General features: G+C 33.7%; 1 protein-coding gene across 3 annotated transcripts in view; it reads left to right on the top strand.

Annotated features, from left to right (window-relative positions):
- Positions 1–15251, top strand: part of LOC134251617 (mitogen-activated protein kinase kinase kinase 13-like) — a 22389-nt gene extending 7138 nt beyond the window's left edge. For all 3 annotated transcript variants that reach the window (XM_062734025.1, XM_062734024.1, XM_062734026.1), the window contains exons 2-14: positions 2984–3177; positions 7540–7790; positions 9888–10071; positions 10246–10437; positions 10662–10820; positions 10979–11137; positions 11781–11889; positions 12227–12336; positions 12446–12562; positions 12681–12809; positions 13017–13857; positions 14147–14452; positions 14757–15251. In XM_062734025.1, coding sequence (XP_062590009.1) covers positions 3002–3177; positions 7540–7790; positions 9888–10071; positions 10246–10437; positions 10662–10820; positions 10979–11137; positions 11781–11889; positions 12227–12336; positions 12446–12562; positions 12681–12809; positions 13017–13857; positions 14147–14452; positions 14757–14837 — 2814 coding nt within the window. In that variant the 5' untranslated portion in view covers positions 2984–3001 and the 3' untranslated portion in view covers positions 14838–15251. The remainder of the gene's footprint in view (positions 1–2983; positions 3178–7539; positions 7791–9887; positions 10072–10245; positions 10438–10661; positions 10821–10978; positions 11138–11780; positions 11890–12226; positions 12337–12445; positions 12563–12680; positions 12810–13016; positions 13858–14146; positions 14453–14756) is intronic.
- The last annotated feature ends 4783 nt before the right edge of the window (positions 15252–20034 follow it).

Here is a 20034-nt window from a genome sequence, read left to right as displayed (position 1 = left end):
CAACTTCCATTTTCTATTCAGTTGTAGGACAATTGTTATTGCTACAGATAATCAGAGAGTTTCATTATTGTCAGGACGAGAGATGAAATGGAACTCATTTGAAAACTATTGATTTATTAAGCATTAATTAAATTTACTATCAGCAACGGGTTAGTGATTTATGGCTGCATTTGCTAGAACATTGGATTAAAAAAGATGCTTCATTATGGAAAACCAATGTCATCTGTTGTTCTTCTCAGGCCGAGCTTGCCGCGGTTGGCTAACTCTGATTTTTTAGTGTCGCTACCATCATGCTTTTTAAGCAGCTGTGTCAAAAAGTGAATAATTTATGCAATCATTCTGTTGTAGTTCCATTTTGTGCAGTGTTGCACAAGATTCATTAAAAGCTGTTATCTTTTTTTCTCTGTTTCTGCCAATAGGAGTGTAAAGAGAGCTATCAGTCATCCATGTTTGGTTCCTATGTGTCTGATTGGATCTAGTCTAATTTTGTACAGCAACAAAGGAAAGATGATGGAACCTCATTCTGTCATTGTTTAGATAATGTATATGCTGTCACAGTGTAATATATACAAAAGTTAAACATTCTGCAGAAGCTTTTTATGCAATAAAATCCTTGATGGGTACTATTGTTTTGAATTTCAATTAAGCCTTGATAGTTCTCCATTGTAATTCCCACTGAAGTATTTTGAATTGTTAATGGTATGAAATGGATCAAAGAGAATTCGAGTGTTTTGATCGGGATTTATTTTTTGTAGTAAACACAGTTACAGTGGTAGAAACTTGCTGATGTCAGTCCATTGATTGCATCATTAGAGTGTATTATTTGGGAACTGCATCCAGTGATGTGTTGTTTGGATGTCAGCTAATCTAATACACCTTATAGAAAAAGTAGGAGGATGTATTGATTCAGCAAAGTTTACAAAAGAGAAATAATGTTGTCTCAGAATCTTGTTGATTACTTCACGATTGACTATTGAAATGGCAAATTAAAAAAAAGTTCTCATACCAAGTATAGCTGAGTAGGAACATTACACAATTAGGATTGTTATATTCAGTAAAGAATAGTCCCTATATTCTCTATATAGAGAAACATTCAGCATAATTGATATCGGCTCCTCTAAAAAATATTGACAGTCATTTAATTTTCCCTAGTATTGACTGACAAAGAGAATTTTCTAGCATTTTAAGCTATTCTGAGCCAAAGGCTCAAAGAAGTAATGCTATGGTCATTTGTGTGGTGTGCGTAAACTTTTTAGAATGTGGCCCATAACTCTAGAACCCTTTGGCTAATTATTATCAAATTTATCCCTGGCCCAAGGGCTCCCATTCATTCTAAAACTAGGGTTATGACCCTTAAACAAGGGGCGATAATTAGGTAAATAAGAACTAGTTTTACCTAGAATTAGGTAAAGAACTACCGGGCAGATTATCACTAAACTTACTTACAAGGATGAAGATGCGTTTTTTAAATGTAAAATTCTTTAAAGCATTGTCCTAGGGCAAAGATCTCAAGTCTCAGTATTACTTCAAAGTTAACCAAAAATTACATTTTTATTAAAACATTCATTCATGGGGGTATTCATTTTCACATTGATTTATAGGCATATGTTGGACACTGAAAGGCTTATGATCATCAAGCTTTGTCAGTTGATGCACCTGAAAATGGAAATGGTTGTACATGTAATGGTAGAAAAGATTTAACCTCAGTTTTTACATAGCACAAAGATTTATGATAGAGAGCCGGAGGAGATTCACATTTTATGCCAGTTTCTAGGTGTCCAATGTCAGTTACATTGAGATGTAACATTAAGTGCATGCAATGGACATTGAACTTAGAACCATATTTGAAATTTTTCAAGTATATTTCTACATTCCTTGCTCTTTTGTTGTGTTGTTTTGAGAGTATGTCTTGAATAATATATTTTTTTTTATTGGTCCACAAACTTTTTGATAAACTCAAGCTGTATATACTGAAACACTTCACAATCAATTGATTCTAGGCATCTACTGACTATAATTCAGTCTGTGATGAAGATTTATTCCTGCCCTACTTTCTGACAATGGGGAATGATTAGGTTACAGTACTAATGGTCTTTTTATACAAAAGATATGGCAGATGTTTTAGGAGATCTTTACACTCATTGATTATCTGTGGCTCTAAGGGAGACATGTGTCTGTGCTCAGGGTCTATATGTCAGTCAGTTGATGGTCGTACCTTGTTCAGTGTACATCTTACACAAATTGTCCAATATGGCTGATTAAACATTAAACCGAATTACAAATTCACTGTATTTAGGATGAGATTTTAAATTCAAATTGCTACATGTATTATTATTGATTTCTGTCTGAAGGTATTCATTTAGATACACATACTACATGTATATGATTGTAGTATTTGTGTAAATGATAATAACAGTTGAATATCCTGAACAATGATTAAAGGCTAAAATATCTCTTTCCAGAGATAATGTTGCTTGATCTACGTCTATTCAAAATTTAGTTTCGAAATTTGAAATTTCAAAATATGTTGCTTCTTGTTAATAAGTATGCTTAGAATAGAGATATTTTTGACCACCTTTAATTCAGTATCTTTCAACCAAACACCAGCTAGAGAGAATAAGCTCAAATAAATTTCATATATGTTTATGCACATCAGCCTCAGGTCTCCTGAATGTTAATTTTGTTTACCAACGAGGATTGAAACAAGGAAAACTTGGATCAGTAACTCATTTCAGTAATCCATAAATAAACATATAAAGGCATTATGCAATTTTTGTGTATTTTGAAAAGGAAATGACTTTTCAAAGTCGATCAGAAAGATGGGAACTATAATTTGTAAGTCATATAAAGATGGTAAGTTCAAAAAGACTGTGTACGAGTTAAGCTAAGTGCATGAATATGCAGAGAAAAGTTAAAGAATACTTATCAAAAGAAATGAAATGAAAAGCTAGTTCTATAGTAAATGTATTATTTTTATTTTTAGGTGGATTAAATTTCCAGAATGACTCTGGAACGAAATCTGCAGCCTGAGTACTCGGCAGTTATAATGAGTAGAGTACCCAACCGAACATCCAACCTAGATGTACCTCAACAACGTGATGAGCCGATCAATAGCAGAAACAGTCCGAGTACACTCAATGTCCTCACTACCAGCTCAGATTTTGAGTTCTCTAATAGGTATGTAATCAACCCTCCTCTGGGATTCAAAATCATATGTATAATGGCCTAAATTGATTTTCCTATAACTAAGTGTATTAGCTTTTAGAGTACATTTCCAAATGAGGTTGTGACAAGTTCATTATTCTAGCATTTAATTGGCAAACAGATAAAGAGAAGGGCAGGTTTCTTCTGAAGAAAAAAAACTTAAGTCTGTGACAGTCTGTAAAAGAACAATGCATGAAAATTCAATCCTAGCACCAAATAACGAGAAAAGGCGGAATAAAATATCAATTTGTATTGATATTCAGGTGTGCCTAGCCAAACATCACTGTACAGTAACTTCCAAGAGTTATAAATCAGTCACTCAGTCTTAATTCTGTTATAAAAAGGTGGTAATTTCAGATACAGATTTGACTGTTATAAAACAAAGAGGACCTTTAATGAAATGAACATAAAGCAGATGGCAAATCTTACATACTGGTAATAATTGCATTACACATACTGATGTTTTAGAAGTTTATTTTGCAAGGACAATAAGACAAAAACTACAAAATATTAATATAATCAAAGCTTAAAAAGTTCATGCATTATCGATAAATGATTTATAAAGCCTTTTGTGAAGGAATGGATATAAAATTCTAATGTATCACATGCTGCTTTATAAAATATTTATCAATTTTTTTCTACAATACACAGCCTCAGGAAAATGATTCTTTGGCTCAACTTGAGGATTGTATTGTTCAATAAATGATATGCTTTTCTCACTACATGTGTAAAATGCAGAAGGCAGATTATGTAATGCCCATCTTAGAGATTTTGACTTGATACCTCGTAAAAGAAATATGACCCTACTTTTGCAACTCTAGAAATATTAACTGCATAGCTATTGCATAAATCAAATTTAGCATAAATTTAATAAAGTAACTTGTATAAGGCCATCCTTGAAAAATTGTGTGGTGGCCCTCTCCTAACTGATTGGCTAAAAATAGCTGAACTCTAAAAACCTTTTTTAACCTGTAGGAAGCAATTATTTTTTATATATACTCTGGTTAATATAATATAAAAAAAAATAGCATTGAAATCAACATTTTTTGAGAATATAATCTTCTCATCTACCTACCGACCCAATATTTTGAGACCTAGTAGGGAGAGGGCAAAAGAATATTCTTCTAAAGTTGGCCTAATTAGTAAAATTTATTATACAGTCAAAACTATATTAAGGTAGGGGGGGACCTTTGAATAGAGGTTAGAGGCAATAGAATTCATGTAGATACATATGCAAAATTATGAATGATGTCTAAAAGATAGAAATATTGCCAAAGCTGCTAATCATAAGTATATGAATTGGGGGAATTTCAAGTGAGCTAGGGGTTTTATTTGTGTTAATCTGTGGTCAATATGGATAAGAAATGGAAAACCATCAGATTCAATAGTTTGTGAAGCCTATTGATAAAGGCTTCAGTTCCAGAGGCAGATTTGATAAAATTGATGATATTAAACTTGAAGTGTTTACCAACACAGCCTAGATAACCCCCAACAATAAACAGGTATAAACAGCCGTTGAGGGGTTTATAGATTGTTTTTGGGGGAGGATTGTTGAGATAAACTCTTGTCTACCTCCAGCGGACCTGTCAGTCTGTAGGTGTCTGTGGAGGAAGTCTGGACAGGCCCGGTCAGTGGGAGGAATGGATTATCAGCTGATTGGATCAGTGTCAGTGTCCAGTCCTAATTAGCCAGTGATGTGATGGAGGTTGTTTATGCTGTCCAGTTAATTTGTTGTTAGTTAATGCCAGCCACTGACCACTAATTTACTGGGTGTTAATGATTCTATGCTATAATCTCATTAGTCACAGCCCTGCCTATCACCTGCAGAGAATAGTGCAAAAGAGTGATTTCTTGTAAAAGAAAAAACAATTATGTTTTGTCAATTTAGAATAATTTTATTATTGAAAAATGACAGTTATATGGTTAACAAAAATCCTCTTGAATCAGTTTTTTGATTTATTTGATGAATTGACAAATACATGTAGTTATTAATGTTTAAAATAAATTTTTATTGAATAAATGATTTTGAAAAATAAGTATGCTTTTATGATGACAGGTGACTCAATTTTAACCTGAAAGACCTTGATCCTTGAACATTGCAGGTGTTAAACTTTTGTGTTGGTCATCACTGTTGTTTGACGGTAGTTTTACATTAAATATTGATGACAGATAATTATGTGTATTGACTTGTGATTTTGTCGACCGAGTTCTCTGCGATGACATCACATGTTTGTCACTACATATATAGGTATTGGACGGTCACCAAGTGCAATGCTGAAAGCAATTTCTACTAGAATCACCTCATTACCCTAAAAACAAAGTTTACAAAATAATAAAATTTAGATTTTTTATTTCTAGGATTGGCAATGCAATTGTTCAAGTGCATCAGATCACAAATTATTTTACTATATGCTTGTAGCAATCTCTTTATTTTCTAAATCCTTTCTGCAGTTTATTTTTATCATTGTCATTCAAATTTCTATTAAAGAAAATTAATTAAACTAGGTATTGATATTTTATTCTGTGTTTGGTGAGCATGCTTCTGAAAGTTGTCGTGAACAATATTGGACATGCAAGACAGGAGGTGAAAAGTTATAAATAACGACAAGATCCCATTAAACAATGAAGTCATCAAAGACTTGGAATAAATTAATCAGATAATGCAGTGACAGTTTAAGAAGATGGCTAGTAATCAGGGCATCAGTAGCCTCACTTAGTGTCACAGTGACTCACTGGTCTTATTCAGCAGACATTTCACAATACCTGCGATGTGTATTGCCGAGCTGACTCAGTTGTTGTGATTGCTGAGCCAGAATCGTGACCTTGTAGTAAATATGAACTCGCAGGCTAAGGGCAGGAGGCACTTGGAGGGTATCTTATATCTCAAAAACATTGATTTTTAAATTATTGAAAAAATATCGATGAGTCAACGGTTTCTTTTTTTGGGACAATTAATACCTGGTACCTTGTATGAAAAATCACCATCTCCCTCTTGTAGTCTCTTTCTTGTCAGTAATAGTGTCTTGCTTTGAATAGAGATCTTGCATAATACTTTGGATGTATGGCATATTACTGTATTAGTGCTACAACTTGATTTGCATTTTATAGTATCAATGATTTTTATTTTAGCTAATTAGAAAACTAAGTTTTCTAGTTCTTAATTCACTTGATCAACTAAAGTGAGCTTTTCTATCATCTGCTATGTGGACTGCCTCAACATTGTTTGTCCATCTGTAAATTTAATACATTTTGGACTTTTTCTCAAGATTCTCCTGGACAATGTAAACCAAATGTGCAATACATACATGAATAAAGGGGATTCACAGTTGTTCAAATGAAAGACAGTTGCCCTTTCCAAAGGGAAAATAATTAATGGAAGACAAGTCATCAGAAATTTTCATCTCAAGAACCACTGGTCCAGAGAAAATAAACTTGGATGAAAACTTCCGGACAAAAAGTAGATTCTAAATTGTTCAAATTTTGGCCTTTGGATAAGTTGGGGGTCAAAATAGAGTTTCTTGGTATATAGAAAACTTCTCTTTTTCTCAAGAATGGAAGGACCATAGTACAAGTATGACTCCCATGAATGTTGTGGCCCATTGGTCTCTTGCGACAATACTTTATATGTCTACTTAGTTCTCTGAGTTTTGTGCAAATATTGCTCAATATGAGGTGTTAGTTACATCTCTTTTGGGGATGGGGATGAAAATTTCTTGTTGGTTTACTCAGTGCAAGTTTTTTTCTGCCAAATTTTAAGACTTTTATTTGGAGCTCAACATGAGGATTTTATTGTTTAATAGATAAAATGCATTCTCACTATTTGTGTTAAACTCAGATAGCAGACATTAGGCATATTCCAGTTTTAAATTTTAACATGTAATAGCAGGACATGTAAGATATGACTTTTATGAAAACAAAATGTTTTTACTTTTAGGTATTAAAGATAATTTCTAGTTAACTTGAGACTTATGTGACCTTGCATTTTGAATTATTGAATCCCAACTATCTATATATATACTTCAACAGCAATGATTTTATGATCTTTTATAACTTAGTTTGGTCTTGACCTACTTTTTAATTCCACAATAAATAACTTTGAAACAAACTTCCCAGGGCAACCACGTAGTAGTTTTTATCTTAATTATTGTAATTCTTAATGCTGTGGGCAAAAATATGTTGCTTAAAACTCTGTTGAAAGAAGATCACTCTTTTCTTTCATTTTATTAACTTGTTCATATTTATGAGCATTATTATTCAGGGCATTTATTTTCTCATATGTTTGGATCTGTCAATACTCAGGCTAAGCAATATATGATATTAATCTTCTAATTTTAGCATGCTCCAGTTGGACCATGACCTTGACCAGTTAAGCTTGACTGAGAAGTCTGATGATTCCTCCTCCTCTGCCTCCCCCACAGAGCCCCACTCCGCACCTGTCACCCCTGCCCACCGTCAGGAGGGGCCAGCCATCACCGTAGGGTACCGCCGTGCCACACAGGGGGGTTTCCTGGAGGGACTCCTGGGGTGCCTGAGGCCAGTGTGGACCATCATAGGAAAGGCCACCACAGCAGAACTTAAACAACAAGGTGAAATATTCCTCAATTCTGTATCAGACTCGCTGTTCTTCTGATCTGGAGGAACTTGAAGTATTTGTATGGTATTTGATTATCCAGAATGTAAAATTTGTCAATACAGGGTGTGTGTGGAGTAAATCCAGGAAAATAGGATTTTTCAGCAAGAGTTGTACATTGCATAAGGAATCCTCTGTTTCCCCTCTCTTATTATTCTCTGCCTCCTTCTATTACTTCAGAAAGTGTGATGTCTTTACCAAATTGTATATTCATATATTAGTATTTCATAAAATGGGTTAAATATGATAAATTGAACTTTTCCATCATTGCAGTCTTGTTCTTATCAGGATAAAGTGTGCATCATTCAAAAGGACAAGTTGGTCAATTAAGTCATACATAGAATATAATTGAAAATGGAGAGCTATTTTGACCAAATGATAAAATTAATCGTGATGTATAGCTGAATTTTTTGGCTTAATATCAGTTGTACTCTGTGAAGGAATGACGTCTTAGAATTTTTCAGTTTGCCCAGGGGGAGGATGAAATATTCATATATGCATTCAAATATAGTCCATTTTACGTTCTTGGAATCATAGAAATGATAATAGCCTCCCTTGGGTGTAGACAATTTATACATTGTGAAGTTCAGCACATATAAATGTGTGAGCTTTTCAGTCATCATATCGGTTGATAATATCCATAAAATTTCCGTCTTATATATTAACATTTTATATATGGTACAACCTTGTCTTAGGTTGTGTTGCCAGGGGCAAAAACTCTATTTGTTTCTCAAATATTCCACAATCACTTTAAAATCTTGGACGAATAAAACTAGATAGATAGAAATATAAAATTGTTTTCTTTAACACATGAATAACTGCTAAAAGAGGTGATCTGTGCGTATCCTGTTTTTCTTTTCTCCCATCAATTTGAGTGGGCTGATCATTCAGTTTTCTTATTGATCCACTAATACAGCATTTATCCTTTATACTTTTTTCTGTATAAATGCAGATCAATTTTTGATATTAAAAGTTTCGATTGCCTGTGCGAGGTAGGGATATGTAAATATGCCTAAGTAGGTAGATTGGCTGTAGGTCGTAGCAGCTGTTTTGATATTGACGTCACAGCTGATGTCAGTGTACATCGCCTCATCCTGACCATGTCTCCCCGACTGTACAGGGACTAACGGATTAATGGGGAAAAAGTTACTCAAGGCTATTTGTTGTTATTTGTGTGGAGACAAACTCAGAGGTAGTATTTATCTAGGGGATTTTATTTTTATTTTTCTGTCGACGTGTCTTTATTGGCCGACTTGCAATAGGTATATTCCTGCAGTTGCCATATGTTATGATTTAGTCACTAAAATTAAGAATCCTGCATCTTCCAAACTTTAAAAAAAATTAACATTTTACTTAAGTTTTGATTTTTAATTATGCTGTAAGATTACTTGTATGCAGGACTTATTTGTTTCCTAAGTCAAAATGTCCACAAAGAACCATTGCATCATTGCAGAAAATTCAATACATTCTGTGCTGATAATATCACATGATGCTTTCTGCTAAATCAGCATATAATAAATTTAATTTTCCATTTAAGCAAAGATAATAAATAAAATGGTATGATGTCCAAAAAACTGTTTTGATATTACACAAGTATTTAGGTTAAGGGGTTGTATGTAGCAGCTGGGCTGGGAGGCATCACAAGATGTGATCATTTGTGATTGTAGCCATTCTAAATGAGATCAATAGGGTGGCAATTTTTTATTTAAATTTAATGAAGCAGAATAATACACAGGGATGGGTTTATCAGAACTAGATGTATTACTGTCAATTGCCTCAGGTGAACTTTTTTTTAAAATGAACTGTCAAATTTAGGTCAACTCAAACGTACTGATTTGTGGAAATAGGTTTCATAAGAATTTCTTAAATTTTTCAGAAAACTTATCGCATGAATTATGAAATAAAATGTATATGCATAATTCTTTTTACAATCAACTACATGCAGAAGTTACTGATCAGTAGTAATTGTTGATACATGTATACACTAATGTGACACAGGCTATTTTAGTACTTGTACTTGTATTAGCATTTGAGAACCTGTCCCTTATTTCAGATGACTGGGAGATTCCGTTTGAGAACATCACAGATCTGCAGTGGCTAGGCAGTGGGGCCCAGGGGGCCGTCTTTTTGGGGAAGCTTAATGGGGAAGAAGTAGCAGTGAAAAAAGTCCGAGATGTCAACGAAACAGACATCAAAAATCTACGCAGACTCAACCATCCCAATGTCATCACATTTAAGTAAATACATTGTATAACACCTTAAGCAGAGTTATGTTGAATTAAGTTGACCTGATTATAAGAACTACCTGTGTTTCTTGTTTAGGGGTGTTTAGTTGTTTTGAATGTAAAAACCACCTGTATTTCTTGTTTAGGGGGGTTCAGTTGTTTTGAATGAGCTTATTTCTTGTTTAGGGGTGTTTGCACACAGGCTCCGTGTTACTGTATTATCATGGAGTACTGCCCCTACGGCCAACTGTATGAGGTTCTAAGGGACGGGAAGGAGATCCCGCCCGCCCTCATCCTGGACTGGGCCAAACAGATCGCCAGCGGCATGCATTATCTTCACAGTCACAAGATAATCCACAGGGACCTCAAGTCACCAAAGTAAGCCCTCAAACCAATCCTTAAACAGGTGGGAAGTGTCCATTGTTCTTATCTTTGTGTCTTTTAAGTTGTCTTGAAAAAAAACGCTTTTTGAAATGCTATTCCTTGTTAGATATGTCTGAAACTTTGTAAAAAGTATTTAGAATGTTTAATGTTAGGAAACCCTTTTTTTTTATCATACATTGTAGGTTGAAAGCTAAATGGAAATTTGTTTGCTTTTTCAGTATTCTTGTTGCCAAAAATGATGTAGTAAAAATATCAGACTTTGGTACAAGTAAAACCTGGAATGAAAAGAGTACCAAGATGTCCTTTGCTGGAACTGTGGCATGGATGGCACCAGAGGTGATCCGAAATGAACCCTGCTCTGAGAAAGTAGATATATGGTAATTAGTTTCCTCCTGAAGTGGAATTTTTAATGTGCTTTTATTTTACTTGATTTATCCCTCTGGAAAGTTAATCAAGTAGAAATTTCATTAGGCAACATTTTACATGATTGGCTTTGGTATTAAAGAAAATTAACCGTTGCAAAATCAATTTGCAGGTCTTTTGGTGTAGTTGTGTGGGAACTGTTGTCTTCAGAAATCCCATACAAGGATGTTGACTCCTCTGCAATTATCTGGGGGGTTGGAAGTAACAGCCTACATCTCCCGGTACCGTCTACATGCCCTGAAGGATTCAAATTGCTTATGAGGCAATGCTGGTAAATATCTTTGTTTCTTTTTTTTTTAACTTTTATCTAGCTAATAAATGTTTGCTTGACCTATTTTTGCATTGGGAATTTATTCATTCATTTTCAATTTTATCATTGCACGATTTAATCAAATTTTACAAAGTAAAACTGTGATAACCCTTTATCTATTAGAATCATGTATTAAAATATATACATATTATTATAACAGTAACTTGATCCGAAGGGTCGTATCACGTCGAGTTGACAGGCGCGGATCTTCAGATCAAACAAGACGCGAAGTGTCGAGTTTGATCTGATGATCCGCGCCTGTCAACGAGACGTGATACGACCCTTCGGATCAAGTTACGGTTAAAATGATAAATTTATTATATACCCCCTTATAACTAGCTAAATATAGCAAAATAAAACTTTAGAGATCAATTGTATAATATTTATCCATGAAACAAAGCATAATGACTTTTTAACGCGCAAGAAAAATAACGTCATGTTTTCGCGTTCTACGTCATCAGTTTCAGAGAGTGGTGATATGGATTCAGAAAACCACAGTGTGGTGATCCGGAAAGTCGGATCATGATGTCACGTGATTGCGTTAATTCTACAGTAAAATTGAGTGATACACGTTAGGTATATAATAAAATAAATTATCTTGCAGGGAAGCAAAGACAAGGAACAGACCTTCATTCAAACAGGTTTTAATGCATCTGGAAATAGCAACACCTGAGCTTCTGAAATTCTCCTATCAAGATTTTATAACAGCACAGGTATTTCACCCAAGTTATATACAGTGGAGCCTCATTTATCTGGACGCTTTGGTTCCTAGTCAATTTGTCCGGATATGTGAAATGTCTGGATACCTGAATCACCTATTAAACAAGACAACATAACATTTTAAAATTCTGTTCGGATAAAAAAGCATCCGGATACTGAAGCATCCGGATATCTGGCGTCTGGATATCTGAAGGTCCACTGTATACCTACATAAAAATTCAATTCTTTAGTCAAGTTTTCTTTGAAGAATTAATTTTAGAATCAGTCACTTTACTCGATATTTTGATATTTTATGGATTTGTTTGAATTATTTTTTATTTTATTATCCAGACTATTTGGAAGGATGAAATTCGGGAACAATTACAGTTGATCCGTTGTGAGGGAACACATATGCCCCACCTGGAGGAAGAGTTGATTAAACGTAGAAGAGAGGAACTCAGGTGAGATAGAAAATCAATGATGGAAATCGCTCATTATAGAGTACTAGACCAAAGTGGTAGTATGTTGTTGTTTGCTAATATATATGAGAGTATTTTTTGTATACTGTAGACATGCACAAGATGTCAGAGAACATTACGAAAGGAAGTTGGAACGAGCTAACAATCTGTACATGGAACTGACTGCTTGTATGCTGCAGCTGGAGAAAAGAGAGAGAGAATTACTAAAGTAAGCCATGGCAGTAGTTAAAATTTTTGTACTGACTCAAGAAATCCTTACTTTCATCTTCATTACCTAATGCCTGTGTTGTACAAAAATTCTTATCAATATTTTTTTTCTTTCAAAGACGTGAGCAGCAATTAGCCATGTATGACAAGAAAAGGAAAAGCATTGTGCGACCAGTAATTCGGGCACAAGAGAGGATTGATAGACTGAGTAAAAAGCGAACTTACAAATCTGGCTCAGAACTTACCAGGTACAGAGCAACAGCTATTTTTATGCTTATCTAAGAGCAGTAACTCTTCCTTCTTTCTCTTTATATGGAAAAGCAGGATACAATATTGGATTGCTTGATCTCTTTCAAGCAATAATTTAATCATAAATCAGAAAAATTAAATAGTGAAGTAGCTGTGATGAACATTTGTATTTTATTAATTTCTAAATGATGTCTAATATTTTTCAGCCCAGACAACCCAGAGGGAGTCATGGACAGCAGTATGACTACAAGTTCTGAGCAGGTTCTACCATCTCCCACAAAACTACGCATGAGAAAAAGTAGACATCGTCGTAACAACAGTAAAAGTAGTCTAGGCAGCATCTGGCAAAGTCCTGCCAAAACAGCAGTAGCAGTGGAAGAGGATCAAAACGAATACCATCTCAAACACTGTGACGAAATGGACGTCACTCCACGTGTTTTCAAATACTTAGGGCCAGGAACAGCCCTCAGGGAATACAAGTCAACCGAGGAGCTTCATCTACCTCTGAGTGAGAGTGAGCGCACTCAGAGGCCGTTAGAACTCGGACAAGTGAGTGAAATCAATGAGAAGAATGTAAATGATGTTTGTTTTGGGTGTGACGGAGTGTGTAGTGACCACACCTGTAACAGTAAGCGGTCCAGTAGAATTAGTGTGGACGTCGAGAGTAACGACTCGCCCTGCTCTCCCTGCCCCATGAGTCCTTCTCAAACAATGAATGATATAGAGGAAAACTGTAACCAATCAAAGGAGTGCTCAGTCAGTGATGTGGAAAATACGACGAGCTACACACCAGATAAAGACTCCAATGAGAATATCAATAATTTTCCATTGAGAGGTGGACTTACACAGACAAGTGGAGATTCAGTGTTTACAAGTGATTTACAAAATGAGGAAGATAATACTGTTATATACAACAGTGTCAAACGAACTTCTAGTGATTCAGAAATTAGGAGGTCGCCAAAATTAATGCAGCACAGACTTTCCAGTATTGAGTCTTTAGATTCAGCTCCTGTCATAGGGAGGGAGAGAATAGCTAGGGCACATAAGGTAATATGCTAATTTATATAACACAAATACAACATTTTATCATCTACAATCTTATTTAAATAATTCTGAAACAATTTTATATATTGATTCATAAGAATTTGGAATGCTATTTGTCAGAGACTCTGTACACAATGTGTAATGTGCTAAATTGCGTTTGATGCTTTTTGAGATGAAATTCATTTTGAGCTGAACACAGAGAATGTACAAGGAATGCTAACATGTTTGATGCTTTAATTAGCCATGGAGTTTTGTTTATGGTTTAAACTGTAACACTGGTGTTTGTTATCAGAATTCAGAAGACTCCTGGTCTGAGGAAGAGGAGGGGGAGGTAAGCGATGACGGTAAGGCCAACAGGAAGCGGAGGTCATACTGTTCCACGCTGAGCTCTGAGGGCTGTCTGTCGGAGTACGAGAACAATACCAGCGATCATTCCACATCCTTCAACGGGGACGGCCTGCTGTCCACCAACAGCTCGGAGAATCTCCAGATGGAGCTGGCAAACTGTGCTGTCACCTCCGATGGACTGTCCGACAAAGAACTGACCGTCAGAAAAATGGCTCAGCAGGTCTCCAACTCTCCAGAGCGCGTCTATAAGGTATCTGTCTATATGGAACTTGGTTTTCTTTGGAAGAACAAATGAAAAAAAATAATTATTCATTTTTTCCTTATTTACTGTGTTCATTTAAGATTTGAATTAATATAAAACTTAATTTTTGACAATTATTTGCAATAGCAAATAATGATATAACATGTATTTGTCAAATTCCCTTTAAAATAGATTTGCATGTGTACATACATGTCAGAGGTCTACAAATATATTTTCTGCAATCATTTAATTAGGATTTTTCTGAATTTAAAAGTATTGTGTAAAAAGTGATTAATTTTGGATGTTTTTGTAGACTTCGGACAGCAGTTCAGACTCTGATGAGTGCTCAGACATCACAGTGTCCACGACAGTACATCGCACCCAGGCTTGGTGACCAATGGCAGATTATTTATATTCCATGTTGAAATGGACCCAGTGACAAGGAAATTTTAGTTCATTACTAACTCTATGGTTGTTAAAGTTAAAATATCAGTTAGTCCTGTTGTTGGTTTATATCAATTGTGCATCATACTCCATACATTGTCTGCATATCATAACACATTTCTGCTTTAAAATCACTGTGTTAAAGGTAGCTATACCACAGCCAAACTGGATTGGAGATTACAGATTGATCAACACAAGCAAGTCTCTTTTCTTACAGCACTTTTGAAGTTGACATCAGATCATTTGCTTTTTAAGGTCAGACGACACCTTCCTCAAAAATATATAATTTTTCCTCAGAATTTGTCATTGAAGTCTAGGTACTTAAACAAGTTTCCTCACAAAAAATTAAGGTACCTTACCAGGCATTTGGACAAGACACCACAGGTCATATTTCTTATATAACCGTTATAGGTAATCTTCTGAATGGGCTATATCACAATTTTTGGTGTATTTATATTTAACAACATTTTGAAAACAATGTAGAAATCAGACGAGAATGACTAATTTGAATTATTTTTTTATGTAATACCAAGAGATACAAAACATATATTTTAGGAACGTGTCGTCTGACCTTAAAAGGAAATTTTGGAGTAGATACACATATTGAAGTTTTCTATGAGTTTGACATTAAATAATGTTTTTGAAATATAATAACCAAATGAGGTAACTTGTAATAATGATTTTTGATATTAGACAATGTAAGCCTCCAAAACATCGGTGTACAAATGTATATAGGATGTTTATTCAATAATCCTGATTTCAAACACCTGATAGAATTATTATTATAAAAATGGATCTTTATATGTTAGAATTTTGATAAATACATGTAGCAGCTAGAAGAACTTTGGTAAATGAAGTTTACATTTAGATAATGTGAGAATTTACATTTAGGTATAATGTTTATTGTAATGAGAAGTTGATTAGTGAACTGAAGCTCTGTAGAAATTTTTACAGGAATTTGTCTACACACAGGATAACTAAGATGATATTGATATATATAACAGAAATTCAAATAAAATAGTATCCAATTTAGTTTGGCTGTACTTACAATGATTAATTCATTATTTATACTTATAGGACAAAGTGATACAAAAAAAGCACAAAAATCACATTTGGTCTAAGAGTATGTGTATTACATGTATATATTGCTGTGCAATGTAGCTGCATATATGTATGATGGAAATATATACTCTTAAAATTCTAAGGGTTGTTCAGCCTTTGAATTCCACTTTAAGATAGTAATTATTAATGCCTGTTGGTTAATTGTATTTATTTTTTTTTTTTGCTAAGTACTTAAGATATTTCTCAAAGTTTAAAACAAAGAAATCCATATTACATTGTTAAATCAGGACTGTTGTCTCGAAGTAATGGTGCCCTGAATGAAAAAGGGACTCTAGTCTAAAGGAAGTCTTTCAAGTCTTGGAAAGATAGAAATTATTTTAATCATTGGTAATAATTTAAGTAACAATGCTACTACCTTAATTATATATATATCTTCAAGATGTCTATTTATTATGATTTTAAACATTTAAAAAATGTTGAATAATTGATATTGGAATGAGTAATATGTAAAAGAACTTCATGAATGCATTGCAAAGAACCTACAGATGTATTCAGGTCTTTGTTTGTCATTCTATCTAACAGTATTTTTTGAAATGTTACTTCAGGTATTGCATGTACATTTTGTTCATGTTACTCTATCAAACCAGTCATTTGATACCTGAATCAGAAAATCCATTTCTTTTTATTTGTATTTTTGCAGTGCTTCCATCCTCCAAGATTTTATGTTGCCTTCCATTTAATGTAGCTAGTTATTAACAAGTCATATTTTTTTGTGATTTCCTTTACAAGAACGAACTTTTTTTCTGATGTCTGTATACCTTGATTTACCACACTATATACATTTACTTGTCGATAGTTAAGTTGTACATATCATATCAGAATTTCATACTTGTATATACCTCTTGGTATAGTTTTTTTTAAAAGAATTTTAAACTTTTTTTGTTTGGCCAAGTGCTCATTTTATTTAGATTTTTTTCTGTTAAAACATTCCAATATTTTATTGAGATATTGTTGACTATTGTACTGTTTTATCTTATTGTTGATATGATTTTTCAGGACTTTTCCATCAGTATGTGCTTATGAATTTGATCTTTGTCATTCAAAAGCTTGTATAGGTTGTTCATGAATTTAAATTTTGTCATATAAATGCTTGTCTAGGTTGTTATTGTCAAGCAGTGACTATAATCTGTAAAGCAATAATACCAAATAGAATAAGGTCGTATAATTTTCGGCAGTTCAATGAATTTGATAGTACAAGTAATTTGTATATAGAATGCATTTTATCAAGATTGATACTGCTTTTTTCCCCATATCTGTTTATTGCAGACGACCATGATTCAATTGTGTTTTAAACACCATTCTCCGATATGAGATGTCTTTATTGTGTTGGAATTGTAAATAAAAAAATCTGTAACAAACAAATTTTTGTTATTTTTAAAATGAAAGTTCAAGACTCAAAAGTTTCTGAATTTATGTCACTCGATGAATGTAAATTCTTGATTGATCACTGAGCCTGGAGCCATCACAATTTTGGTAAAGGGCTCAGTGCTTATTACAATCAGTCAGCAGTTTGACACCTTGATGTCTAGGAGTAAGAAAGACTTTAAAAAGAACATGACTAATTTTGATGGTTTTAGTCCCTACCTAGAGACCCCAGGGGAGGAGGGGTCAGGGACCATGAAAACCTTCTCTCTTAGATTTTCTCTGTCAAAATTGTTTTAGTGATTTCAGGAAAGAAACTAAAAATGTTCAAATGTTAATTTGCCTAAGTGACTTGGAAGACATAACACTAGTAATTTTAAATTCCCTTCACCCAGAAATGCTTTGTGGCAAGTTTGGTTGAAATTGGCTCCTGAGAAAAGTTGATGATGTGAAAAAAATGTCAAATGACAGTTGGATGCCAGACAGACTAGAAAAGCTCACTTGAGCCCGAGATGCTCAGGTGAGTTAAAAATGGTTAAAGGTAAAGAAATCTTCACAAAAACAACTGGGCATTTTATCAAAGAACTTATAAAAGGATAAGGATGTATTGTAGATTAAAAAATTGTCTAGGCCATATAGCATTACTCCATGGCAAACGGCCTGGCCCCAAGGTCACTTTTAAATTGACCCAAAACATTTTGTTTAAATTGTGATATTCTGCCCACTATGATATTTAAAACCTTAAAGATTTTGTCAGTTGATGCAATTTACATTGAGTCAAAAGTAGATCACAACTTTTTTTGAATTTTGCAGGACCCATTTACCTTGCCAAGTTGAAGATGAGCTTTTGTTTTTATTACATCAATTGAAACAAAAGTGGATAAGAATTTATTGTATATTATAGTATTCAGGGTTACAATCATAGTGATTAAATAATATCTTTCCTCATTCATTAATTGCTTTGAAAGCACAAACCTTCAACCTGTCATTCCTTGTCTAAATTTTCGAAGGTTTGTATGGCCATTCCTCCAATGGAGATTTAATTTTTCTGTTACATTTTAAGTGCTCTGACAATAAGTTGCATTACTGCAACTTTTCAAATACAGGTCAGTGTGATCTACTGCTGAATTTAGAAATCCAATGACCCATGATGTAATAGGTATTAAAGTTTAAGGATTCTATACAGGTCACAGTCTTTAAAATATAATGCTTAAGATTTTGAAATGATAAACCTTTAAATTCCAAAAAGATATCACTGTGACTTGCTTTTTAGCTGACACATCTCAAGACCCTAAATGCACCAACTGACATGCCTAAAGACTAATAAACAAATATCAACCATCAGTCAGCCAACTTCATTGAAATATATATGATCAACCTGTAGACTATCCAGAGCTAGTTGATCTAGATTTACCTGTAGACCAAGCTCATCATTAGACACTCAAAGAGATCAAACAGACTATTGTGTCCAATTTCCTTCCAATGTATTGAATTAAAAATGAATTTAATTAAAAGACTAAGAAAAACATATTAAAGCATTTTATTAGTTATTAATATACTTCAAACATTTTACAGTATTCATTCTCTTATATAAAAGTTTCCATGTCCAGGAATCTTAAATATTGTTCATATACTATAAATGTATTACAAATTACAGGAAAAGAACGGACTGATTCAGTGATTTCACTGACCTTAAACAGAATTACATCAACATCTGCAGCTTTCATTCCAAGTAATCATATTTGTACAGAAATTTTTACTTTTGGATAAACCTTATCAAAGATTCACCTTTGACCTCTAGATCTGTGGATAATATGAATTTGGATAATCGAAAATAAACCAGCTATTGAATCATATTCATGAGTAATAATATGGGCAATTATTTCCACCTTTAACCTTTTCCTTTAAATTAGTGCCCCCCCAAAAAAAACTCTGAGATGTTTACATCTTAGGATCCTCCATTTTTTTTTTTAAATATCCCTTTAAAGATACCTCCACCAACCCACCCTGAACACACTATAAAGGTAGTGATTGAGACAAAACACACAGTAAGAAAGACAGACAAACAGATGAGGTAACTACCTCAGTCTTGATATTAGGTCATAAATATAAAATAATTAGGATCATACTGTCCTTCTTGCATTATCAGTTTTCCCTTATAAAAAATATTATCACACATCATGACAATTTTATCAAACAAAGGCCATCCATCAAACTTACACCTGTACCAACATTTGATGCTATCAAAACTTAAACTATATATACCTCATGCACATGTAGACTGTGTAAACAATATACTCAAGTTATTTATACACAGGAACATATATTAGGATGAATACTCTATTCAGTATCCTTTTCTTAGGCCAAAAAAAATTAATAAATTGTTTCTCAGGCAACGCCGCATCAGTTCAAAAACGGCCGCATTGATCAATTTTATTGACATATTGAAAAGAAAAATAACCCAATTTTCTATTTTTCCAAGTTGAAAAAGAAAATCGAGTTATTCCCCTTTTCATAAATGCTAAGATAGACGTTTTTATTACAGAAACTATATCTTTCTTCTAAATCTACAGTATTTTATAAGTTAACTTTTAAATAAATGTTTGGAATAACATTATTTAAAGTTGATTTATATATTATAACTAATTTCAGAGAACAAAACT

The sequence above is a fragment of the Saccostrea cucullata genome, unplaced genomic scaffold (assembly GCF_032062105.1).
Source record: "Saccostrea cucullata isolate Sc308-1 unplaced genomic scaffold, CSIRO_AGI_Scuc_v1 ctg37, whole genome shotgun sequence".
Lineage (NCBI taxonomy): Eukaryota > Metazoa > Mollusca > Bivalvia > Ostreida > Ostreidae > Saccostrea > Saccostrea cuccullata.
The sequence above is the reverse complement of the archived record's forward strand: the minus strand, read 5'-3'. Positions and strand labels throughout refer to the sequence as shown.